At 51.9% G+C, this 26177-nt stretch overlaps 1 protein-coding gene across 1 annotated transcript; it reads left to right on the plus strand.

The window, feature by feature from the left end:
• Window positions 1-16657: 16657 nt before the first annotated feature.
• NES (nestin) lies at window positions 16658-26177 on the plus strand. Its single transcript, XM_043876740.1, has 4 exons — window positions 16658-18040; window positions 19075-19199; window positions 20951-21024; window positions 21260-26177. Exons 1-4 carry the CDS (start codon window positions 17258-17260, stop codon window positions 25639-25641), a joined length of 5364 nt encoding a protein of 1787 aa, XP_043732675.1. The 5' UTR covers window positions 16658-17257; the 3' UTR covers window positions 25642-26177.

Consider the following 26177-nt stretch of genomic DNA (forward strand, 5'->3'; position numbering starts at 1 on the left):
AGCAGAAGCCTTCTGGAAAAATACGTGCTTGGTGGCATGTATTCCTTCTTCACCAAAATCACACATATACTGACATTTTCCTCTCTGCCTCATTGGAGCAGTTTTTCAGAGCTAATCTGAGGTGCTGTTTCCCGGGCTGCAGCCCTCATTTTACCCCAAATAAAACTTAACTCGCAACTCTCCTGTAGTGCATTTTTTAAAAGTTGACAACACTGTTGACACTATGTGTAAAATAGATAACTAATGGGAACCTGGGGGCTTCCCCGGTGGTTCAGATGGTAAAGAATCTGCCTGCAATGCAGAAGACCCAGGTTCAGTCCCTGAGTTGGGAAGATCCCCTGGAGGAAGGGATGGCTACCCACTCTAGTATTCTTGCCTAGAAAATTCCATGGACAGAGGAGCCTGGTGGGTCCATAGGATCAAGAGTCAGGCATGACTGAGTGACTAACACTTTCTTTCAAGGAGAACCTCCTGTATAGCTCAGGGAACAGTGCTCAGCGGTGCCCTATAATTAAAGGGAAGGAAATGCAAAAAAGAGGGGAAGCATGTAAATGTTTAGCTGATTCACTTTGCTGTACAGCAGAAATGAACACAACGTTGTAAAGCAACTACAATTAAAAAATAAAGCAACTACAATAAAATTTTGAAAAAATACTAATTATGCATTCTAGCCCGATGAGATTTTACCATGGAAGCAGTATGGTTGAAATTTTGTATCAAAATTATTTTATCATGTACATTAAGAAAAAATAAAGGAATCACAAACTTGTCTGTGAAAAAAAATAGTCTTCCCCACGTGGTCCTCTCTGATTCATCTTCTGACCCCACGGTCCATCCCCCACCCTATCCCGCTGCCCGCATCATCACCTTTTTCCCCATAGGGAGGTACAGGCTGAGTCAGAACTCTGAGTTCAATTTCTATTTGTGTGGTCTTGGATAGGATACTTATGTTCTCTGGGTTGTTTCCCTTGTAGGAAATCATGAATGACAATGATAATATTACCTGCCTCACTACCTAGATATTATAATTTTAAAAAGAAACCTTGCGCGCGCTCTCCGGATCTCCCCAAGGAATGTAGCTTTTCTTGAGGCAATAGCGCCCCCTGGTGGCTGTGCCCCCTGCAGCCCCTTTGCTTAATATTTTGCGGGGGTGGACACCTGAGCTGAGCCCGAGTCAGGCGACTGCTTCTTTGCAAGTTGCTCATCAAACCACAGACCCAGGGAGTCAGAAGGGAACAGCTCATTATTCTATCCTCTATCTTCTCTCCCTGAATGACCTAGTCCATGCTCACAGTCCCCCTTATCCACTCCTTTCAGGCATCCTCTTTCTAAATGTGATCCCCAGCCCTGCACATTAAGCATCCCCAGGCCACCATCCCTCGCTGCCCTAGGGCCAGGCCACGTGTATGGCAGTCTTCCCTGCCCCTCCACCTCTCACACCTCACTCTTCCTGGAATGGATACACCCTAAGTATTCTCATACTCTTCCCTCCTCTCCACCCCTAGGTTCCAGTCTCATCACCTCTGAGGTGGCAATTGCCTCCCCATCGGCCATTAGGTCATGACTGACTGTTTCCTCTCCACCCCACCTGAATTCCATCTTTCTAAGATGCAGAGCTGATCCGGTTACCGTAGGTTAAGTTTAAAACCTTTTCAAGGCTCCTTGCTGCCTGGAGGACAAAGGCCCAAACTTAAACATGCAGCAATTTCCTTTGTTCCCTCACCCCAGTTCATCACCTCGGTCAGTCAGTCAGTTCAGTCACCCAGTTGTGTCCAACTCTTTGCGATCCCATGGACTGTAGCACGCCAGGCCTCCCTGTCCATCACCAACTCCTGGAGTTTACTCAAACTCATGTCCTTTGAGTCAGCAATGCCATCCAGCCACCTCATCCTCTGTCATCCCTTTCTCTTCCTGCCTTCAATCTTTCCCAGCATCAGGGTCTTTTCAAATGAGTCAGTTCTTTGCATCAGGTGGCCAAAGTATTGGAGTTTCAGCTTCAGCACCAGTCCTTCCAATGAATATTCAGAATTGATTTCCTTTAGGATGGACGGGTTGGATCTCCTTGCAGTCCAAGGGACTCTCAAGAGTCTTCTCCAACATCACAGTTCAAAAGCATCAATTCTTCGGCACTCAGCTTTCTTTATAGTCCAACTCTCATATCCATACATGACTACAGGAAAAACCATAGCCTTGACTAGACGGACCTTTATTGGCAAAGTAATGTCTTTGCTTTTTAATGTGCTATCTAGGTTGGTCATAACTTTTCTTCCAAGGAGTGAGCATCTTTTCATTTCATGGCTGCAGTCACCATCTGCAGTGATTTTGGAGCCCCCAAAAATAAACTCTATCACTCTTTCCACTGTTTCCCCATCTATTTGCTATGAAGTGATGGGACCAGATGCCATGATCTTAGTTTTCTGAATATTGTGTTTTAAGCCAATTTTTTAACTCTCATCTTTCACTTTCATCAAGAGGCTCTTTAGTTCTTTGCTTTCTGCCATAGGGTGGTGTCATCTGCATATCTGAGGTTATTGATATTTCTCCCGGCAATCTTGATTCCAGCTTGTGCTTCATCCAGCCCAGCATTTCTCCTGATGTACTCTGCATATAAGTTAAATAAGCAGGGTGACAATATACAGCCTTGACGTACTCCTTTCCCAATTTGGAACCAGTTCCCAGTCAAGTCTCTCTACACCAGTTGCATTCTACAGTTTCCACCTCTGTCTTCCAACATGCCCATTGGCTCCCTGAGGATGGGGCTCTCCCCCGTAGTCATTTTTTTATTCCTTCATAGTGCCTCTGGTGCACCTGGCACATGATATGTGAATTAGAAATATTATTTGAATTAACTAATATGGAGACCAAGACCCAAAGATGTGAACTGACTAGTCCAAGGTTGCATAGAGAGACAAGGCTCTTTTTCTTTTTCGCTCCATTTTATTTTTAAAAGTTTTATTGGAGCATAGTTGCTTTACAATGTTGTATTAGTTTCTGCTACACAACAAAGTGAATCAGTTGTACATATACCTATATCCGCTCATGTTTAGATTTCTTTCCCTTTTAGGTCACCACGTAATACTGAGTAGAGTTCCCTATGCTATACACTAGGTTCTCATTAGTTATCCATTGTATACGTGTGTGTGTGTGTGTGTGTATGTGTGCTCAGTGATGCTGGACTCATTGCCATCCCATGGACTGCAGCCCGCCAGGCTCTTCTGTCTATGGAATATTCCAGGCAAGAATACTGGAGTGGGTTGCCATTTCCTCCTCCAGGGGATCTTCCCCAACCAGGGATTGAACCCGGGTCTCTTGCATTGGCAGGTGGATTCTTTACCACTGTGCCACCTGGGAAGCCCATTTTGTATATTATATATCTCCCCTAGAGAAGGAAATAGCAACCTATGTTAGTATTCTTGCCTAGGAAATCCCGTGGACAGAGGAGTCTGGCGTGTTACAGTCCTTGGAGTCACAAAAGAGTCAGACATGACTTAGCAACTAAATGGCAACAACAAAGTGTATCCATGTCAATCCCAACCTCTGAATTCATCCCAGCTTCGCTTCCCGCCCTGATGTTCATGTTTGTTCCTACATCTGTGTCTCTAATTTCTGCTTTTCAAATAAGTCATCTGTACCATTTTTCTAGATTCCACACATGTTATTAGATGATATTTGCTCTTCTCTTTCCCATTTCACCTGTATGACAGTCTGTAGGTCCATCCATGTCTCAGCAAATGGCACTATTTTGTTCCTTTTCATGACTAAGTGGTATTCCATTGTATGTATGTACCACATCTTTTTTATCCATTCCTCTGTTCATGGACATTCAGGTTGCTTCCTTGTCTTGGCTCCTATAAACAGTGCTGCAGTAAACATTGGGGTACATGTGTCTTTGAAAAATATTTCTGTATTTGGCCTTAGTTAGAGCATGTGGGATCTTAGTTCCCCAACCAGGAATCAAACCCAGGCCCCCTGCATTGGGAGCAGGGAGTCTTAGCCGCGGGACCACAAGGGAAGTCCCCTACATGTGTTTTTGAATGATGGTTTTCTCCAGATGTCGGCCCAGGAGTGGGATTGCTGGCTCATGTGGGAGTTCTAGTTTTAGTTTTTTGAGGAAACTCGGTTATGGTCTTTGTAGTGGCTGTGTCAACTTACATTCCCACCAACAGTGTAAGAGGGCTCCCTTTTCTCCACACTCTCTCCAGCATTTATTGTCTGTAGATTTTTTGAGGATGCCCATTCCATCCGGTGTGAGATGCTGCCTTACCCTTGTCATAGATTAGGCGAACATGGGTGTGTGGGTTTATCCCCGGGCTTTCCATCATGTTCCACTGATCTGTATTTCTATTTTTGTGCCAGGACCATACGAGAGACAAGACCCTTTGTGCAATGCTTTCCCCATCCTACTTGCAGCCCCTCAGTCCCTCCCCCAGCATGGAGGATGGGGAGGCCATCTGGACTGTTGTGGAGACTTAGGGAAAGGAGAAGGGTGCAAAGCCATGCCAGCCCCATCACCCCTCCCACTGGGAAAGGAGAAAATTAAGAGAGAAGGAACATTTCTGTCTCCCAGCTCTAGCTCCAGCTATAAGCCTCCCTCATGTGATGGGGAAGAGCAGAATGGAAAGGCAGGGTCCAGCCAGTACCCAAGGCTCTCAGGCCAAAGCCAGACTTCCCCCAAGGGGTCCCTGGGCTAGCTCTCTGCTCTGCTGATCACTTCCTTAGCACCAGCTGTCTTTCCCTCTCTAGTTCTCCAGATCTCTTGGTACAGAGCTTCCCAAAGTTGTCATCTCTCTTAGCATCTGGTCTCCATCCCGCTCACTTCCTTCTTCCCATCTCTTGGTGCCAAAAGACTTATGACTCCTTGCTGATGTTACGCCTGCCACACATGTCCAGCAGGACCCATCTAGTCCTGGAAGTGGAGAGGAAGAGAGAAGGGGGATAGAGAAATAAAAAGGAGGGGCCAAGTTAGGAGGGAGGCAAAAGTGACTTCTTGGGACTTCTCTGGCAGTCCAGTGGTTGAGACTCCACGCGTACAATGCAGCGGGTACGGGTTCCATCTCTGGTTGGAAACTAAAATCCCACATGCTGCACGGCCAAAAAATAAAAGAAAAAAAATGGGTGACTTCCCACCCCTGCCTTAGCCTCTGCATTAAAAGCAAAGAAGTGGGGGGAAAAAAAAGCAAAGAAGTGGGAGGTAGGGGAGGTAACAAAATGAGCAGCTTTGGATCTCTCTGACCACTGCCTGAAATGACATTCTGTTGTGTCTCCCTCTCCTGTCCCTTAAGGACTCTTTGGCAGGCCCCCTTCTGAGACTTCCTTCTCTGAAAGAGGGAGGAAGAGACAGGAGTGACTGACACGTACCCAGTGCTACAGCCAGACTCCCTCAGATTCCCTTGGGAGTGGTGATTCCCAAAGCTTGCTGCCCATTGGAGAGCTTCTTACAGAGTCCTCTTGGCACACAGACCCTCACTTGTCCCTCTTGGTGGTCCCTTCTATTCCTAGCCACCTCCCTTCCGTGTCCGTGTCCTTCACTCAGTGAGGCCAGGGAGCAGATGAACCAGGCCCCTGCCCTAGAAGACAGCTACCCAGAAGTGGGACCCCAGTGTGCCTCCAGCCAGATGCTCAGTCCTGAGGAGTCATCCCCTTGAAAGGCCTCACTGACTTTCCTCCATGGGTATCACCTTTCCCCTCGGAGCAGAAGAGGGGAACCCACGCCTGCCCTTCAGGGCTGGCCACCCTGCACTCCAGTACTGCTGCATGCAGCCTCTTTGCATGCTGTCTCTTTCTCTCCTGGAGGCTGGGACAGGGGTAAGCCCTTCCATGTGGGTCTGCCAACTTTCATCAGGATATGTATGGTGCTCAGAGCCTGTAATGTTTTAGTTTGAGAATGCAGTTTTAATCCTGAGACTGAGTAGATTCAGAAAGTCTTCATCGGGGACTTCCCTGGTGGTCCAATGGCTAAGACTATGAGCTCCCAATGAAGGCTGGCCCAGGTTCAATCCCTGGTCAGGAAACTGGATTCCACAGGCTGAAAGTAAAAGATCCTACATGCTCCTATGAAGACAAGATCCTGCATGCCACAATTAAGACCTGTTGTTAATTTGGCTGTTACACAGCCAAATTAAAAAATGTAAAAAAGAGAAAAACTTCATCAAACAGTATTCCAAGTTGGCTTACTATCTGCTCATCTTCCTCTGGGATCAATTCCAACCTGCCAAGTTCCCTCTTAAAATACTATGTCCAGAACAATATTCCAGATGTGGAGGGCAAAAGGAATGTCACCACTCCCGATCTGGATACCTTACATCTATTAATTACTTGTATCCTTTTTACTTTTTTAGGTAGGCTCATCATGATCCTTGGTTCATAATGAGTTTGTGGTCTGCTAAAATCTTTTCTTTACTAGATAGAATTTACTATTTTCTTATTCTGTTGATTTTTTTGAAATCTAAATCAGATTTTACATTTATCCTAATTAAAATTCATCTGGTTCATTTTTTCCTCCTATTCTATCAAAGTTTAACTACCATTTCCTGAATAACACATAGATTTAACCAGTACAGTTTCTGTGATTTTATCCAAGTCTTTATTAAAAATTTGTGATCTTCAGGACCAAGGACAGAACCCTGAGGGCCCAGGGAGCCCTCAGCTTTGTCATGGATGTCTCCGGGGATGGCCGCTGAACTTCGTTTTTTGTATGTTTAAATTTATTTATTTTAAATTATTATTTTTAAAAAATATCTATTTATTTATTTGGCTGTGCCAGGTCTTAGTTGAGGCATGTGGGATCTAGTTCCCTGACCAGGGATCGAACCTGGGACCCCTGCTTTGGGATTTTGGAGTCTTAGCCACTGAACTACCACAAAAGTCCCTTAAATTACTTTTTATTGGAGTGTAGTTGCTTTGCAATATTGTGTTAGTTTCTGCTGTACAGTAAAGTGAACCAGCTATACATATATCAGATACACATATACATATACCCCCTCTTTTGGGGACTTTCTTCTCATTTAGTTCACCACAGAGCCCTGATTAGAGTTCCCTGTGCTATATAGTAGGTTCCCGTTAGTCATCTGTTTTGATGACTACATAGTACATGCTGCTGCTGCTGCTGCTAAGTCACATCAGTCTTGTCCGACTCTGTGCAACCCCATAGACGGCAGCCCACCAGGCTCCTCCAGCTCTGGGATTCTCCAGGCAAGAATACCGGAGTGGGTTGCCATTTCCCTCTCCAGTGCATGAAAGTGAAAAGTGAAAGTGAAAGTCAAGTCGTGTCCTACTCCTCGCAACCCCATGGACTGTAGCCCACCAGGCTCCTCCATCCATGGGATTTCCCAGGCAAGAGTACTGGAGTGGGGTGCCATCGCCTTCTCCGACACAGTACATAGTAGTGTATATACGTCAATCCCGATCTCCCAATTCATCCCACCCTCCTTTCCCCATTTGGTATCCATAAATTTGCTCTCTGTAGCTGTGTCTCTATTTCTGCTTTGCAAATAATTTCATCTGTATCATTTCTCTAAATTCCACATTAAGTGATATTAAGCAATATTTGTTTTTCTCTTTCTGACTTCCTTCACTCAGTATGACAGTCTCTAGATCCTTCCATGTCTCTGCAAATGGCATAATTTCATTCCTTCTCATGGCTGAGTAATATTCCATTGTATATGTGTCCCACACCCAGGTCTCCTGCCTTGCAGGTGGATTCTTTACCGTCTGAGCCACCAGGGCAGCTCTCAACATTCCATTGTATATACGTACCACCTCCTGTTTATCCATTCCTCTGTTGCTTCCAAACCCTGGCTATTGTAAACAGTGCTGTAGTGAACATTGGGGCTCATGTGTATTTTTAAATTTTTATTTATTTGTTTTTGGGTGGGCTGGGTATTCACTGCTGCGTGTGGACTTTCTCTGGTTCCAGGGAGCAGGGCCTCCTCTTTCTTGGGGTGCACTGTGGTGCCTTCTTGTTGTGGAATCTGGGCTCTAGAGTGTGGTCTAAGTATTTGTGGCTTATTTGCTCTGTGGCATGTGGAACCTTCCCCAACCAGGGATGGAATCCATGTCTCCTGAATTGGAAGGTGGATTTTTAACCACTGGACCACCAGGGAAGTCCCCTACATGTGTCTTTTTGAATTATGATTTTCTCCAGGTATAGGCCCAGGAGTGGGATTACTGGCTCATGTGGGAATTCTGTTTTTAGTTTTTTGAGGAACCTCCATACTGTTCTCCATAATGGTGGTACCAATTTACATTTCCACCAACAGTGTAAGTGTGAGGCGAGCAGAAGTAACGCCATGGCAGGCAGCTTAGATTAGGAGCAGGCCTTCCTACTTCTGGGTGGTAAGATTATCAGGCCACCTGGATACAACCAATCAGCATTCGCTTAACACTGACCGCTGTTTGCCAATTAGGAAATTAGGAACGGGGCGGAAACCCCCGGGAAAGTCCCGTGCACGAAAGTTTTGACCAATGAAATTGCTTTGCACACTTGTAACCAATCCACTTAAACCAACTACCAACGGCATGTGCTCACCCTATAAATTTGTGTAACAGCTTGGGCTCGGGGCTCTCTGACCCTGCACCACTGCGTTGGATGCAGCAGGAGCCCTGACTCGAGTCAGCAATAAACTTCCCTTTTTGCGAGTTGCATTGTCTTGGAAGCCTTCTCTCTTCCTGCTCGGGGATTTGGACATCAGGCATAACATTTGGGGGCTCGTCCAGGATCCCTTGACAGGGGGAAGAGAACATTTCCAGGACAGAGGGGAAGGATAGATAATAGCACCGGTGCTCAGGCAGGACAGGAAAGTCCAGTGTAAATCCGAGGCCCTGCTGTGAAGCAGGAAGGTATCTGGCACAGGAGAAAGCTTTCTATAAAGGGGGGAACGGATTAAACGTTCCAGCCGGCGTAAGGCCGAGACCAGCGAGTGCGCTGGAAGGCAGCCAGCTCTGCGGGAAGGAGAGTTCCTCTCCTGATCCCGAGTCTGGTGAGAAAACTCAGGGGGCCCGAAAACCCAGCGCTGTGTTGTCGGCTGACGTTTGTCTGTCCGTGTGTTTGTCTTCAGCTCTCCGTGTTTGTGTGTGTGCCGGCATTGTCTCTGGTCTCGTTCTCTTCTGGTGCATCGCTCTCTTCTCTCTCTTCTGACTTATTCTCCTTCTCCCCTCCTTCTCTGATCTGCCCTCAACTCCAACTCTCTTCAGGAGTTTCAGTGAACAGGCGAATGGTTGTGGGGGCAATTGATGAGTCCTGGCCAGGGCTACACTCTGGCGGACTCTGAAGGCCCTACAATAAGTGAGCCTCAGTAACTAGAGCCCGACCAGGTGAAACTCTCCTTTCACTCACAACCCCACCTGGGACGATTGTCAGCAGCTATTGCAGGTGCTCTTCACCACAGAAGAATGGGAGCGAATTCTGGCAGAAGCATGGAAACGGGTCCCAGGGGCTGATGGGAGGCCAACCGCCCAGCCTCATCTCGTGGACGAGGGGTTTCCTCTGTTGCTGCCTAACTGGGATTTTGAGCGAGCGGAAGGTAGGGAGCATCTTCGAGTGTACCGCCAGACTCTGATGGCAGGCCTGCGGGCCGCAGCAAGAAAGCCGACAAATTTGGCAAACGTAAATTTAGTAAGGCAAGAGCCCACTGAGAGCCTGGCAGCCTTCCTAGAGAGGCTGATGGAAGCTTTCAGGCAATATACACCTATGGACCCCCAGGCTGAGGAGTCACGCGCTGCAGTTCTGTTAGCGTTTATAAATCAGGCAGCCCCAGATATTAGGAGAAAATTACAAAAGATAGAGGGATTGGGAGAACAGACAATGCAGGATTTACTGAAAGCAGCTGAAAAGGTATTTAATAGTACAGAGACCCCAGAAGAAAGGGAAGAACGAATTTGACGGGAGGAAAGGGAATTAGCTGAGAGGATCAGGAAGGAAGATAGAGAACATAGAGCGAGGGAAAACCGGAAGAACCAGAGGGAGCTAGCCCAGATTCTTTTTGCGGGGATAAAGGCCAGAACAGAATTGAGGGAACCTCGAGACCCCCGGACGGGAGAAAAAGAGAAACCAAAAAGGCAGGCCCTTAAGAAAGATCAGTGCGCCTACTGCAAAGAACAGGAGCACTGGAAAAACGAGTGCGCTAAGAGGGACCCGAGGAGAGGAACGACCCAGAGAGAGAGAATCTCCCCTGGAACTCGAGTTCTATATGCGGGGGAAGACAGTGACTAGGGGAGTCGAGACTCGGCACCCCTCCCCGAGTCCTGGGTAACCATACATGTGGAGGGGAAACCCGTTGGCTTCATGGTAGATACTGGTGCCCAACACTCTGTTTTAAATAAAAAACTGGGACCAATGTCTAAGAAAACCAGCTTGGTGCAAGGAGCCACGGGGACAAAAAGATATTAGACCACAGAACGAAAAGTAGATCTGGGGACCCACCAGGTGTCCCATTCGTTTTTGGTGATACCAGAATGCCCAGCCCCTCTACTTGGAAGAGACTTGTTGACTAAAGTTAATGCTCAGATTCATTTTGACCGATGGCATTCCCTGTGGATATGTTGGATAATTGCAGTCATGAGGAACTGGAAAATTCTGCTGAAGATTACATGTTAGATCTGAGGTGGGGGGGCCCTGAAAATCCGAAATGTTTTCCTATTAGCCTGTCAAATGTAGGCTTTGTACCTCTCTATGGTGGAGATCAGACCCAGAAAGTTCTTGCTCTTTTTGCACCTGAGGACTCACTCACAGCTGTGGCACTTTACCTTGCTGATCAGTGGTGGGCTATTGATGATATTGTGAAAACATCTGTCTCTTCTAGAGAGGGGCTTAAGCAGGTGAGAACTCTTGGGGAGAGAGTGGTTAAAGCAGGAAATGGAGAGAAATGAGATCCCATTCCTGTGTCATAGCAGTACTGATCATGCTAAGATTCTGTGGAAGAAAGGAGAGGCCATTGGGTTTTATTCAGTTAAGCCTACAGAACTGGGAGAATGACAGTCATGGATGGACTTGGACAGCCGATACATGTCTTATCCCTAGCCTTAAGAGATGAATAAATACCCGTTGGTCTGGGCTGAAATGGCAGGGATGGGACTGGCCAAACAGACATCGGGTCGTCATTGAGCTAAAGGCCAGGGCAACTCCTGTGAGGGTGAGACAGTACCCCATGAGCCAGGAAGCTCGGCGGGGGATCACTCCCCACATTCAATGTCTCATGGATGCCGGAATTCTCAAGCGGTGTTAATCCCCTTGGAACACCCCCTTACTGCCAGTGACGAAGCCAGGGGGGACAGATTACAGACCTGTCCAAGATCTGCGAGAAGTCAACAAACGGGTGAGTGACATACACTCCACTGTCTCTAACCCGTATACCCTCCTGAGCAGTTTGCTGCCTGAGTACACTTGGTACACTGTGTTGGACTTGAAAGATGCCTTTTTCAGCCTACCCCTGGTGGCCCAGAGCCAGGAGATATTTGCCTTTGAGTGGACCGAGGGGGAAGGCCAACCGGTAGTACAATTAACTTGGACCCGCCTCCCACAGGGGTTCAAGAATTCCCCTACCTTGTTTAATGAGGCTCTGAGTGAGGACCTCTATGAATATCGGACTCACCACCCAGAGGTCATTCCACTACAATATGTAGATGACCTTATGTTGGCTGGAACCACAGAGGAGGCATGCAGCCGTGCCACTGGGGACCTCTATCGCGCTAGTGCAAAGAAGGCGCAAATAGCCCGGCAAGAGGTCACCTATTTGGGGTATAAGATCAGGCAAGGGCAAAGGTGGCTAACCCAGGCCATGAAGGAAACAATATTGCAGATACCAGAGCCCAAGACCCCCCGCCAGGTGAGAGAGTTTCTGGGGACTGTCGGATATTGCAGACTGTGGATCATGGGATTTGCTGAGAAGGCCCGGCCCTTGTAAGGAGACCCCAAACTGGACTTGGACTGAGCCAATGAAACAGGCTTTCCAGACACTCAGGCGGGCCCTACTAGAAGCCCCAGCCCTTGCCCTGCCTAACCCAAATAAGCCATTCTAGCTGTTTGTAGATGAAAAGCAAGGAATAGGGAAGGGGGTCTTGATGCAACAATGGGGACTGTGGAAGCGGCCGGCGGCATACCTTTTGAAGCGATTAGACCCGGTGGCCGCTGGGTGGCCCCCTTGCCTTCGCATCATCACAGCCACTGTCCTCGTCTGCGACGCTGACAAGTTGACGTATGGACAGCAACTCTTGGTTTACACCCCCCACGCATTGAAGGGGTTTTGAAGCAGCCACCAGGTAAGTGGATCTCCAATGCCCGCTTGATACATTACCAGGCCTTGCTGCTCGATGCCCCACGGGTGCGTTTTCAGACCCCTTGCTTCCTGAATCCGGCCACACTCCTACCCAACCCAGAGAAAGACCGCCCTCTCCATGATTGCAGCGAGATACTGGCTGAGGCCCTGGCGGCACGCAAAGACTTAACTTATGTACCCCTAGACAACAGTGAGCTAGTATGGTTCACTGATGGGAGCAGCTATGTAAAAGATGGACAAAGGAAGGCAGGAGCCGCCATAGTCGATGATTCAGGACAGACGATATGGGCTGAGACACTTCCCCCAAACACTTCTGCACAAAAAGCAGAATTGATTACCCTAATACAGGCTCTGGAGCTAGCCAAAGGGAAGAGAGTTACCATTTTTACTGACAGTCCCTCCAACTAATGAGGGCAGGGAAGAAGCAGCACACGGGAACGAGGTACTGAGGGGGAAAGCCAGGGCAACACTGGGAGATAGATTTCACTGACGTAAGGCCAGGCAAGTATGGGTATCGCTATTTGTTGGTTCTGGTAGATACCTTCTCAGGGTGGGTAGAAGGCTTCCCCGCTGAGGGAGAGACAGCAATAGTGGTTGCTAAAAAGATCTTAGAGGAGATAGTGCCTAGGTACGGGCTGCCAGTGACTATGGGCTCTGATAATGGACCTGCCTTTGTGAAGCCAGATTGTACAAGGGCTGGCCCAAGCTCTGGGGACGAAATGGAAGTTATATAATCCCCAGAGCTCAGGACAGGTTGAGAGAATGAATCGGACCCTAAAAGAAACTTTGACAAAGTTAGCAATAGAGACTGGCGGGGACTGGGTGACCCTCCTCCCCTTCGCACTCTTTCTGAATCTTACCCCTTTTGAGATTCTATATGGAAGACCCCCTCCTGTGTGTATCTGAGGGGAGTCTTCCCCGGGGAAGGACCCTGGGGGAAATACCCACAATTCGGGCCATGGGGAGCCATGGGGACCGGGAGAAAACTCTGCCAAGAGGGGTTCTTTGCGTGCCTGGGCAAACCTGTGGTGGCATGGAAAGCTTATTGCAGGAGCTGGAGCTGTGTAACCTCTTGTGATGGGCCCTGGGAATGGGACGTAGGAAACAGATTTGGTAGCCCCGAGTGTGGCTCAATCCCCAGGGCCAAGTACCTCAGATATGGGCAATTTAACCAAGCTTCACTATCTCTGCAAGGCCAAGGGCTTTCCTCCCTACGAGCCGCTGTAGATGCAATCAGTCACTTAGAGAAGTCTTTAACTTCCTTGTCTGAGGTGGTCTTGCAGAATAAGAGAGGATTAGACTTGATTTTTCTCCAACAGGGTGGGGTCTGCGCGGCTCTGGGAAAATAATGTTGTTTCTATGCAGACCATACAAGAGTGGTAAGAGAATCTATGGCAAAAGTGAGAGAGGGACTGGCGCAACGAAAGAGAACGGGAAGCCCAGCAGAGATGGTTTGAGTCTTGGTTTCAACACTCCCCCTGGCTGACTACCTTAATTTCCACCCTCCTGGGTCCACTTATAGTGCTATTATTGATACTCACATTTGGCCCATGTATTTTAAACTGACTAGTAAAAAACGCCTCAACACCATTCAGATTATGGTGTTGAGACAACAATATCAGCCAGTGGCCCAAGATGGAAAAGAGGAAGATTTCTCTACTTGAACAACAGACAGGGGGGTATGTGAGGTGAGCAGAAGTAACGCCATGGCAGGCAGCTTAGATTAGGAGCAGGCCTTCCTACTTCTGGGTGGTAAGATTATCAGGCCACCTGGATACAACCAATCAGCATTCGCTTAACACTGACCGCTGTTTGCCAATTAGGAAATTAGGAACGGGGCGGAAACCCCCGGGAAAGTCCCGTGCACGAAAGTTTTGACCAATGAAATTGCTTTGCACACTTGTAACCAATCCGCTTAAACCAACTACCAACGGCATGTGCTCACCCTATAAATTTGTGTAACAGCTTGGGCTCGGGGCTCTTTGACCCTGCACCACTGCGTTGGATGCAGCAGGAGCCCTGACTCGAGTCAGCAATAAACTTCCCTTTTTGCGAGTTGCATTGTCTTGGAAGCCTTCTCTCTTCCTGCTCGGGGATTCGGACATTGGGCATAACAGTAAGAGGGTTCCCCTTTCTTCATAGTCTCTCCAGCACTCATTTGTTTTGTAGATTTTTTGATGATGCCCATTCTGACCGGTGTGAGGTGACACCTCATGGTAGTTTTTTTTTATTCTCATGGTAGTTTTGATTTGCATTTCTCTAATAACTAGTGATGTTAAGCATATTGTCACATGTTTTTTGGCCATGTGGATGTCTTCTTTGGAGAAATATCTATTCACATCTTCCATCCATTTTTTTCATTGGGGCATTAGCTTTTGATATTGAGCTGCATGAGCTGTTGGCATATTTTGGAGATTAATCCCTCATCAGTTGCTTCACTTGCAAATATTTTCTCCCATTCTGAGGGTTGTCTTTTCATCTTGTTTATGGTTTGCTGCGCAAAAGCTTTTAAGTTTAATTAGGTCCCATTTGTTTGACTAATGAACTTTGTATCCACTCACTGTAGAATCAGGTAGCCTATGTGTCCTGGGCCCAGGGACATAAAAAATGCCGTCAAAGGCCTCACAAAAGTCGCAGTAACAGTGCAACCCCATCCCCTGCCCTGGGGAAGGAGAAGACACCTGGCCCACCTTGCACCCACTGAGTGTCTCCTGGCCCATGGAGGGCCTCATTTTCCTCAGCTTCTCATCACATCAAATAGTAGTTTACTGTTTAGAACTGGCTGGGTCTTGGTGTCAGCTCCACCAGCTGTGGTTGTGGGACCCACCTTCTCCTGCCTCGGGAAAATCAACATCCCTCTCATCTCCAGCATTTCAGATCATCTCTGCTTCCCAAGTCTCCCCAAACTCACAAGAGAGGCTCACAGAAAAGGTTTGCTCTAGCTTGATGGCTTTCATGGTGATAGTCCTCAAAAAGGCTTTGTGTACAGAGACCTCCCGGTACCTGATCTTGTTTGATCCTCAGAACAAATGCCTGGATGTGGATAAGTATTAACCTCCTTTATAAAATAGGAGAATTGAGGCTCAGTTGGAGGACCTATGTGATTTGCCTAAGGTCAATCAGCTAGAAAGTGTAAAAGTCAGACCCACGGCTCTCTGCATGAGACACAGTGCCAAACGTCTCGCCTCTGGGTGACAGTGAGGGGCCCAGGAGAGAAAGTCTCCACCCCCTGCCACTCCCATGTCTCCAGGGGACCCCCTCATGGATCCCAGGCATCTCAAGTATCATCTCTCTCTGAATAGCCAGGAAGTGAAAAGGGAAGGAGAGACTCCAAGTCAGCATTCCTGGGCACAACCCTCGGGAGGCCTCAGCCCAAACCGAACCGCAGGATTTGTGAGGTAATGTGGGGGTGGAGATGCCTCAGCCTCCCACACCATGCCCACTGGCCTCTCCCTTCCAGTGGACCAGTGAATTCAAACTCCACTTGGCCTAGTGGGATAGCCTCCAGGTCACTGATCCTGCTGTATTCCCTTTTCAGAAAACCTCCATTCTTTGTGCTCCCCTGGGTCTCCGAGGACTCCTCAGATGCTAAGTATTATGATAACCTTATTGGTTACCCCCACCACCATTGTTGCCCTCCCATTACCAATCATGAGCTCCTCCAGGGGTGGGACAGACGGCTGACACAGAGTAGGTTTCGAGCTAAATTGGATGCACATGAGCAGAAATTCCTTCCCGCTCTTCAAGGAGTCTCATTATTCTCGCCTCTCCCCCTCTGAGGCTGCTTCCCCTTTACTAGCCCCAAATCCCACCTCCTTCACCACCCAGTTCAAGGACCTCCCCTCCTCCAGAAGGCCTTCCCAGCTACTCCCGCCCTCAGTGAGCTCTTTGTCTCCCGAACTGTGGCGCTCTCAAAGGGATGTTTTGAGGATTCAGTCAGATAACGTAAATAAAATGTTAGAACATGATTTGGCACATTCCAAAGGCTGGATAAATTTGGACGCCTTGTGACTAAGAGATGCCTCTTTCTGCTTCCTCTTCTTGGCACAGTCTGAGAGCCACCAGGGGGCGCCCTCTGCACAAATATCCCCGCCACCGAGGACGGGCTGGAGTGTCCTTCCTCCCCCGCCCCGCCCCAGAAATGAGAGTGAGAGGTGAGGTTTCATTACCTAAAAAGTGGGTATATGAACTTCAGGTTATATGAAAGAGGAGTAGAAAGCCTGAGGTGAGTAATGGAAAGAACATCCTTTTGCCTGCTCCCTTTGTTTCCTGATGGAGACTGAGAAAATAGGGTGTGCGTGCATCCGCGGTGTCTCCCAGTACCATACATATTTGGTGTTTTTCAGGCAATGTGTTTTCTGACTTCTGTCTTCAATGCTGCCTTCTTCCAGTATTTCAGGAGGGTGAGTCTTTGCTATTTAGGGAAAACATGGCCACATCTATCCTTTCAGCCGTCCCATGAGAGTTCCATCAGCGCTCCCATTTTATGGGTCAAGAAACTGAGTCCGAGAAGAATTCAATGAGTGACACTTTTCTTGGATGCCCTGAGTAACAGACTCGCATCCCCTCGCAGGCCTGAATCCCCTGGCTCAGTTCTGTGTATAATCTCCTTTTATCTGGGGTGATGACCTTGCCTCACGACCTCCTTCGCCTGAAAGCCACCGCCATCGGATCGGATTTTCCCGGCACGGGTTTTCCTTTGGTTCCACTCTGCAGTACCCCGGGGCGGCAGGGACAGAAACTGCCGCCTTCTCTCTGAACCCTAAGGGGTTAAGGCCTGGGTCCCGCCCCTTTTCCCGCCAGGCTGGCGGGAGTATGAATAGCCTCGCTCCCACTCCCGACTCCCAGTCTCTCCGGTTGCTCCTCGCCCCGCCCCGTCATTGTCCCCATCCGCGTCTTTTCCCTTCCGTCCCCAAAGCTTTGAGAGCTGCTGGCTTCTCCTGGTGCTCCGAGTCTCTCCACCTTCGGTGGGTCAGACGAGCAGGATGGAGGGCTGCCTGGGGGAAGAATCTTTTCAGATGTGGGAGCTCAATCGGCGCCTGGAGGCCTACCTGGCCCGGGTCAAGGCGCTAGAGGAGCAGAATGAGCTGCTCAGCGCGGAGCTCGGGGGTCTCCGGGCACAGGCCGGTGACGCCTCCTGGAGGGCTCGTGCCGACGACGAGCTGGCGGCCCTACGGGCCCTCGTCGACCAGCGCTGGCGGGAGAAGCACGCGGCCGAGGTGGCGCGCGACAACCTGGCAGAAGAGGTGGAGGGCGTGGCGAGTCGGTGCCAGCAGCTGCGGCTGGCCCGGGAGCGGACCGCGGAGGAGGTGGCCCGCAGCCGGCGTGCGGTCGAGGCCGAGAAATGCGCCCAGACCTGGCTGAGCACCCAGGCTGCGGAGCTGGAGCGCGAGCTGGAGGCTCTGCGCGCGGCGCACGAGGAGGAGCGCGCCGGCCTGAACGCGCAGGCTGCCTGCGCCCCCCGCGGCCCCGCTCCGCCCCGGGGTCCCCCCGCGCCGGCCCCCGAGGTGGAGGAGCTGGCTCAGCGGCTGGGCGAGGCGTGGCGGGGGGCAGTGCGCGGCTACCAGGAACGCGTGGCGCACATGGAGACCTCGCTGGGCCAGGCCCGCGAGCGGCTGGGCCACGCGCTGCAGGGCGCCCGCGAGGGTCGCCTGGAGCTGCAGCAACTCCAGGCAGAGCGCAGCGGCCTTCAGGAGCGCAGGGCCGCGCTGGAGCAGAGGCTGGAGGGCCGCTGGCAGGAGCGGCTGCGGACCGCTGAGCAGTTCCAGGTGAGGAAGTCGGGGGCGGGGACTGGGCAAGACAAGGCTTCAAGAAGTCCTTTTGGGGTTCAGAGACCTGGGAAGGGGAGTGGGGGTGGCTGTACATTTAGGGGCCACTTCTTAGAAAACCATGCCTGGTACCACCAGCCTGGACTCTCACAACTCTGTCTAGTGCGGGGTTGGAGGTTCAGAGTCCTCTCGAAGCGCACCTCGAAGGGCCGATAGGCCCAAGACGTTGCAGCAGTCTCCTCCCCTCTGGATGTTACCCTCCTACCCTGATGGCCCCTGGGCCCTTCCCTAGGCTCTGCTGTCACTCACAAGATGCTCAGGACTTGGCCTCTTAGTCTTCAAGTTCTCAACAGCCCTCCTCCCCCTGACAGGAGAGGGTGAGGGGCCCTGGATGAGGGGCCACCAGCCCCTTCTCCCTTGTCAGGGCTGTCCGGCTCCTGAGTACATTCCAGAGGCCTGGGACAGCTGCTCCCCCTCACACTGCGCAGATGGGACCAGCAGCTGAGAAAACAGCCTCCTGCCTGGCCCAGACAGAGGTCTCACTATCCCCCACTCCCCCTTCAGAGGAGAAAGATTCCAGAACATGAGAACATGTGGGAAGTGGAGGGGGCAGGGGCCAAGTGTGGGGAGCAGGAGACAGTGACTGGGACCCGGGCTGTTTGGCTTCCAGTCCTGCAGGCTCCAGGCCTGTTGATTAATCGTTTTTCCTTCTGCTTCCACTTTTCCCCCTTCTCCTTCTCTCTGTAACCCATCTCCTCTCCTCCCTCACCTCCCCCTTCCTGTGGGAGTTGAATTCTGAGCCGCATGTGCTACCATTTAATCAGCATCCTCAGAGGAGGAGCCAGGCCGTGGGAGAGGATTGAGAGGGGCCCGTTTCAGAGGCTCCAGAAGGGGGTTCTCTGGGCAGGGAGTGGGGTAGGGGGAGGCAGGAATCTGCTCTGCGGAGAAGTTAATCAGGAAGCGAAGTTGCTGCTGCAGCAGCCAAGGGGTAAGGAGCCCTCCCCTTCACTGACTACCTCTGGCTCGCTCTGCAGCTGGCCGTGGAGGCCCTGGAGCAGGAGAAACAAGGCCTCCAGAGCCAAATCGCCCAAGTCCTGGAAGGTCGGCAGCAGCTGGCACACCTCAAGATGTCCCTCAGCCTGGAGGTGGCCACATACAGGTAGACCCTGACCCTGACCCATGTGGAGCACAGATGCACATATAAATGTGGGGGCAGACTCCTCACCTGAAGGGGCCCAGAGCCACGGGGGGGTGGGGACTCTGCCACCACTCGGTCCTGTGACCCTAGGCTGATCCCTTCCACCTAAGCCCACTTGCTGTCCTGTGGGTTCAAGACCGGAGAAGTATCCTGTGCCCAGGAGACCCTCCAAGGAGTGGTGATATAGCTGAGTGGGGGGACAGCCTCGAAGGAGAAGGCTGGACACCTACAGGTCATCTGCATCCAGAACATGACCCCCAAGGGTACCCAGTCCCTGTGTGTGTGCACTCACACCAAGAGGGTGGTGTCCTTGAGCAGCCTCAGGAAGGAGGAATTGCAGGTGTGGGCTGGTAGCACCGACTTGCCACCTGACCTGGGCCCCAGTCTCCTGGTCTGGAGGGTGGGAGATGGGCTAGGTAACAACCAGAGTCCCTTCCATCCTGAATGTCCGGGGGCCTGACTCCTCTCAAGCCTTGGTGCCCTTGGCCTTGCCCAGCCCTTCTACTGACCGCATACACTGTTAGCTCAGGAAAGGTTGAGATCAAGGAAGTGCTGCTTCTCTGGCTCTGTGGCCTTGGGCAAACCCACAGTCTCACCTGGGAAACTGACCTGGTTAGCCCAGGCCCCACTGATGGAGCCTGAGGAAGGAAGGGGCTTTGCCATGGTGAAGGGTTGCGTACTTCAAGCCCACAGGGTGGCGCCAGGGCTGGACAGCCTATGACGACAGTGCCCCCAGAATCCACAGACAAACAAAAGCAGGGGCCCTGGAGAAAGCTCAGAAGGGGAGGGGAGGCAGAGCCCAGAGGAGGAAAGTCAGCGAGGCTCTCAGGATGAGAAGGGAGGGCCCCCACCTCCACAGAGGTCAGAGAGCACAGTGCTGCAGCAGGAAGACAGAGAAGACACTGACCAGACTCAGATGATGAAGCGCACAGAGGAGACAGATGTTCAGCATAACTTGTTGAATTGATTGGTCCTCCTTCCCCGCAATCGGTCCCCTCCTTCTCAGTCCCCATGGGACACTAAGGCAGGGGCATGGACACAAAGACCTTCATTGCCCTGAAAGGCTTGGGATCCAGAGTAATTAGAGATCCCCAGATAAGAGCCTTGACCCCTAATCAAACCACTGAGGGGAAAGGTCTGGGCAGGCTTAACCTGGGTTTTGAGGCATGAAAAGGATTTGGAGAGAGGGAGCTGAATTGTTTTGTTTTTGTCTGTAACCAGCTCTGGGGGCCCTGGGGGAGGAGGAGGAGGGAGCCTATCCCATGGGAACGGCCGGAGAATTCCCACTTCCCCAGGGAAGCCCCCTCCTCAGACCCTCCAGATGGCGGTGTGGACAAAGGCATCCATTTGCATGAGAATCAGCCCCCCACCGGAGGATGAGGTCATAGGCCTGGGATGGGGAGGGGACTAGTCTAAGAGCTGTGTTGGGGGGTGTGTACACTATGTCGACTGTGGGAACCGCCTGTGTGTCTGTGAGTCCAGCTGTGTGTTCAAATAAGTGTGTGACTCTGTGTGACCAAGTGTGTGCTGTCTGTGGGTGTGACCATGTGATTTCATGTGCAGAGCCAAGTATAACCCCATTGTGGCTTTGTGTGATAGTGGTGAAAATGAAGAGGAGGCCTGCCAGGCGGGAGCTGTGACGTTTCCCTGGCTGGCTGACCTGCTGGCCTGTGGGCAGAGGGCTGACCCTGCTTTTCTTCCCTCATCCCCAGGACCCTCCTAGAAGCCGAGAACTCCCGGCTGCAGACACCTGGAGGCGGTTCCAAGGCTTCCCTCGGCTTTCTGGGTAAGAGGAGGGGCCAAGTTTGCCCCAGAACTTTACCTTTGTTTCCTCTTCATACCCCAGAGCGATTCATTTTCTGAGATGAGAAGCAGGAAAGCCTATATCTTGACTCCGCGGCCCCTAACATCAATGAGCATGCACTTAGCCCAGCCCAAAAAAGGCAGGAGCAGGGTTAGGGTACCCCTCCCCATCCCAGCTGATCTGTCCTGACACCATTTTCCCCCCTCTGCCTTTCCAGACCCTAAGCTGGAGCTACATTTCCCTGGGACCCCAGAGGGCCGGCGTCCGGGACCTCTGCTTTCTGTCCTGAGTCCGACTCCCCTCTCCTCACCTTTGCCCGGTACCCTTGAAACACCTGTGCCAACCTTTCTGAAGAGCCAGGAATTCCTTCAGGCCCACACCCCGACCTCAGCCAGCACCCCCATCCCACCCACCCCTCAGGCTCCCTGCCCTGCTGTAGATGCCGAGATCAGAGCCCAGGATGACCCTGTGTCCCTGCCCCAACCACGGGTTGGGAGGCAACAGGTGCCAGAAGTCATGTGGGCTGAAGCCAAAGTGGCCATCCCTGCCAGCGTCCTGCCAGGACCAGAGGAGCCTGGGGGCCAGCAACAAGAGCCCAGTCCAAGCCAATCCCCTGAAGATCATGCCTCCCTGGCTCCAGCCCTCAGCCCTGACCACTCCAGTCTAGAGGCCAAAGGTGGAGAACCCAGTGGGTCTAGAGAGTCCAGCAGACCCCAGGAGGAAGATGAAGGACAACTCTGGGGGCTGGCAGAGAAAGAAACAGTGGTAGAGGTCAAAGCAGTGAGCAGCTTGCAGCAGAAAACATGGCAAGAAGAGGGGGATCTGGACAAGAAAGAAATCCAAGACTTCCAGGGTCCTTTGGAAAAAGAAACTCTGAAGTCTCTGGAAGAAGAGATTCAAAAGCCATCGATTCCATTGGAAAAGCAGAGCCATGAGATGATAAGATCTCTAGAGAAGGAGAATCTGGAATTGCTGAGGCCTTTGGAAGAAGAGAACTTAGAAACACTAAAAATACTAGAGAAAGAGAATCAAGCATTATTGAAGTCTTTAGAAGGAAAGGAGATGGAGATAGTGAGATCTCTAGAAAAAGAGACTCTAGAACTACTTAAGCCTATAGGAAAAGAGGATCCACAGACATTGCCATCTCTAGAACAGGAGAATCAAGAAATAACGAGGTCTCTTGAAGTTAATGTAGAGACATTTTTATATCCAGGAAAGGAAAATCAAGAGTTAGTGAGGTCTCTAGAAGAGAAGAACATTGAGTCATTAATAACTCTAGAAAAGGAGAGTCAAGAGCCACTGAGATGTCAAGAAGTAGAGAACCAGGAAACACTGAGACTCCTAGCCAAAGAGAGTCAAGAGCCATTGAGGTCTCTAGAAGACCAGGAGGCATCAAGACCTCTAGGAAAAGAGAATCGTGAGGCCCTGAGGGCTGCAGAAGAGGAGAATCATGAGGCTCTGAGACCTCTAGAAAAAGAAAACCAGGAGCCGCTGAGATCTTTAGAAGAAGACCAGGAGGCAGTGAGACCTTCAGAAAAAGAAAACCAGGAGCCGCTGAGGTCTCTAGAAACAGAAAACCAGGAGTCACTGAGGTCTCTAGAAGAAGACCAGGAGGAAATAAGAGCTCTAGAAGAAGACCAGGAGGCAGTGAGACCTTCAGAAAAAGAAAACCAGGAGCCGCTGAGGTCTCTAGAAACAGAAAACCAGGAGCCGCTGAGGTCTCTAGAAACAGAAAACCAGGAGTCACTGAGGTCTCTAGAAGAAGACCGGGAGGAAATAAGAGCTCTAGAGGAAGACCAGGAGACAGGGAGACCTCTAGAAAAAGAAAAAGAGGAGTCACTGAGGTCTCTAGAAGACCAGGAGGCAATGAGACCTCTAGAAGAAGAAAACCAGGAGCCGCTGAGGTCTCTAGAGAAAGAAAAAGAGGAGTCACTGAGGTCTCTAGAAGACCAGGAGGCAATGAGATCTCTAGAAGAAGAAAACCAAGAGCCACTGAGGTCTCTAGAAAAAGAAAAACAGGAGGCAATGAGACCTCTAGAAGAAGACAAACAGGAATTACTGAGATCTCTAGAAGACCAGGAGGCAATGAGATCTCTAGATGAAGAAGGCCAGATGACATTGAGCCCTCTAGAAAAAGTGAAACCAGAGACACTAAAGTCTCTTGGAAAAGATCAGGAGATAGTTATACCTCTTGAAAAAGAGAATCAAGAGTTATTAAGGTCCCTAAATGAAGAGAGTATAGAGGCAGTGAGGTCTTTAGAAACAGAGACTCCAGAACCACTAAAGCCTACCGAAGAGGAAAACCTGGAAATACTGAAACCTCTAGAAGAGGAAAGTCAAGAGCCACTGGAGTCTGTAGAAGGGAACCACGAGACACTGAGACCCCCAGATAAGGAGAATCAAGAGTCACTGGGCTCTCTGGCAGAGTGGAACGTAGAGAATTTGCAATCTCTAGAGGAGGCTGATGAGGGAAGTCTAAGGCACTTGGAAGAGGAAGAGAACGTGGAGAAGGAAGAGAGTCAAGCGTCACTGAGGCCCCTGGAGGAGCAGGGACAGGAGCTGCCGCTCTCTGCACATCAGCAGAACTGGGAAGATATAACGCAGGGGGACCAAGAACTGGATCAGGACAGGCCCCCTGGGAGGGCTGGGGTGGACAGTGAGGATGGGGCAGAGCTGGAACTGAAAGAACAGGCTGGCTTCCCTGCGAAGGGGGAGGTGGTGGAGCAGGGGGAGCTGCATCTGACAGCCACAGGTGAAGCCTGGGGCGCGGGTGAGGGGCAGCCAGGCAGCCCCGAGCCCAAAGAGCAGAGGCTCCCAGCTGAGGGAGCAGGTGGGGCAGGAGGCGCTGAGGGCCTCCAGAACCCTGAGGAGCAGCCAGAGCAGGTGGGGGCCCTGGGCCTCCCAGCTGCCCAGAGCATGTCAGAGGTGATGGAGCCCGTGTTGGAAGATGAGGATGTGGCCCCAGGGGATGGCCGAGCCTCCCCAGAGGTCACCCTGGAGTTAGAGACGGCCATGGGCAGGTCTGCGGGAGTGGAGCGGGGACCCGAGCAGGAGGTAGTAGGGCTGGAGGACCCAGGTGGCCTGGCCAGAGAGGAGGTGATGGAGCCACCCCTGGGGGAGGGAGGTGTGGAGGCAAAGAAGGTACAGGGCTTGGAAGGGCCCAGAAAGGAGCTGGAGGAGGCAGGCACTCTGGAGCCGGAGGTCTCCACACTGCCCAAGAAGAGCAGAGACCCGCTGGAGACTCCTAGGGACTGGGAGGAGTCAGAATCTGGGGCCCCTGGGAAAACAGAGGAGACAGTCTCAGCTGAGACCTTATGCCACGAGGGAAGTGATACCCCTCAGCCCAGGCCCCTGGGGTCAGAGGGAGCAGAGGAGGATGCCAAACAGCTGCTGGCCCCCCCCAGTCTGAGGCCCACCGAGTCCTGCTTGCCCACCCTAATCCCTGAAGATGCCGCTGGGCCCCAGCCCCTGGCTGAGGGGAACCAAGAGGCCAGCTGGGGGCTGGAGGGCAGGGCTGAGGTCCTGGGAAAGGCGGACGGTGAGCAGGAGGATCTGAGCTCTGGGGGGATCCCAGAGGGCCTCCAGGAGGAAGGGGAGGAGAGCAGAGAAGAGAGTGAGGCGGATGAGCTAGGGGAGACCCTTCCTGACTCCACTCCCCTAGGCCTCTACCTCAGATCCCCCGCTTCCCCCAAGTGGGACCTGCCTGGAGAGCAGAGGCCCTCCCCTCAAGGGGAGCCTGGAAAGGAAGGCTGGGGTCCTGCAGTCCCAGCCTCCAAGGGCCTTGGGGCCCACCCCTCAGAGGAGGAAGAAGAGGAGGGAGATGAGGAGGAGGAACGTGGCCATGACTCTGAGCTGTCGGAAGAATTTGAGGACCTGGGGACTGAGGCTTCTCTCCTTCCCGGGGTCCCCGGGGAGGGGGAAGAACCTCTGAGCCAAGTGCCCCAGCTGCTCCTGGAGCCTGCAGCCTGGGATCGTGATGGTGAATCTGATGGATTTGCAGATGAGGAAGAGAGTGGGGAGGAGGGAGAGGAAGAAGACGAAGAAGAGGGGAGGGAGCCAGGGGCAGGACACGGGGGGCCAGTGCCCTCCGTGGGCAGCCTCCCCGCCCCACGCAGCCCTCAGGGAGGGAACCTCCTGGGGTCTGAGACCGCGGATGTCAGTGTCCCCTGGGACGATGGCCCGAGGGTCACGGCACCTGATGCCCCCATGACTGCCCCGGAGACTGAGTCCCAGAACATCACTGAGGCCTCAGGCTCAGAGGAGGAGTCTGATGCTGCCCCCCTGGAGAGGGAGGACCAAGTCCCTGGTCCTCTGGGGACCCTCAGTGGGGTGGAGGACACCCCTGATGTCGGTGGCCCAGGTCCCAGCCTGAAGGAAGAGTTGGAGCACGTGAATGGGGGCGTGGTGAACGGGCTGGAGCAATCCGAGGGGATAGGCCAGGGGGCCGCTGAGGGGGACCGAGGGAGCCCCTTGGAGGAGGAGGGGGGTTCCCTGAAGGCCCCTTGGGCAGGGGCTCCTCTTCACCTGGGCCAAGGCCAATTCCTGAAGTTCAGTCAGAGAGAAGGTGATGGAGACTCCTGGTCCTCCGGGGAGGACTAGAGAAAGCACTCCTACACGGAGGCATTGGGCGGAGGGGTATCCCCCGGCCCCCTGCCTTCTCGGGGCAGCACCCTTCACCTATGCTCTCCTGACCTGGGGTTTATGTCCCAGAGGCCTGGCTGGCCAAGGTGAAACGGGTGTGGCAAAGGGACCCGGTCCAAGAATGGAGACTCCGGGAATAGATCCCAGCCCCTTGGCCTCCGCATCGCGGGGACAGCCTGCCTGCACTGTCCCGTGAGGCTGAAGCCAGCTGAATCCCTGTAGGACTAGTCCGTCGTTTTCACTGCACCTCCTTCCTCCCCACCTCAGGACCTGGAGAAGGCCAGGGCCCAGTGGCCCCTCCAAAGGGAGGGGCTGGGGTGGTCCGCGTGCCAGGGCTTACCAGCTCTGCCCTTCCTCCCGCACCCTCATGAGATGGTGGGCCGGTGGCTGATGAGGGTGAGGGGGTACTCCTGTGTCCTGACCCCCCCATAGACCTGCCATGTTGTGGCCCCTTCTGGCTCGTCCCTGCCTGAATAAAGTAATGCCTCCACCTA

This window comes from Cervus elaphus, chromosome 20, assembly GCF_910594005.1.
Source record: "Cervus elaphus chromosome 20, mCerEla1.1, whole genome shotgun sequence".
NCBI classification, from domain to species: domain Eukaryota; kingdom Metazoa; phylum Chordata; class Mammalia; order Artiodactyla; family Cervidae; genus Cervus; species Cervus elaphus.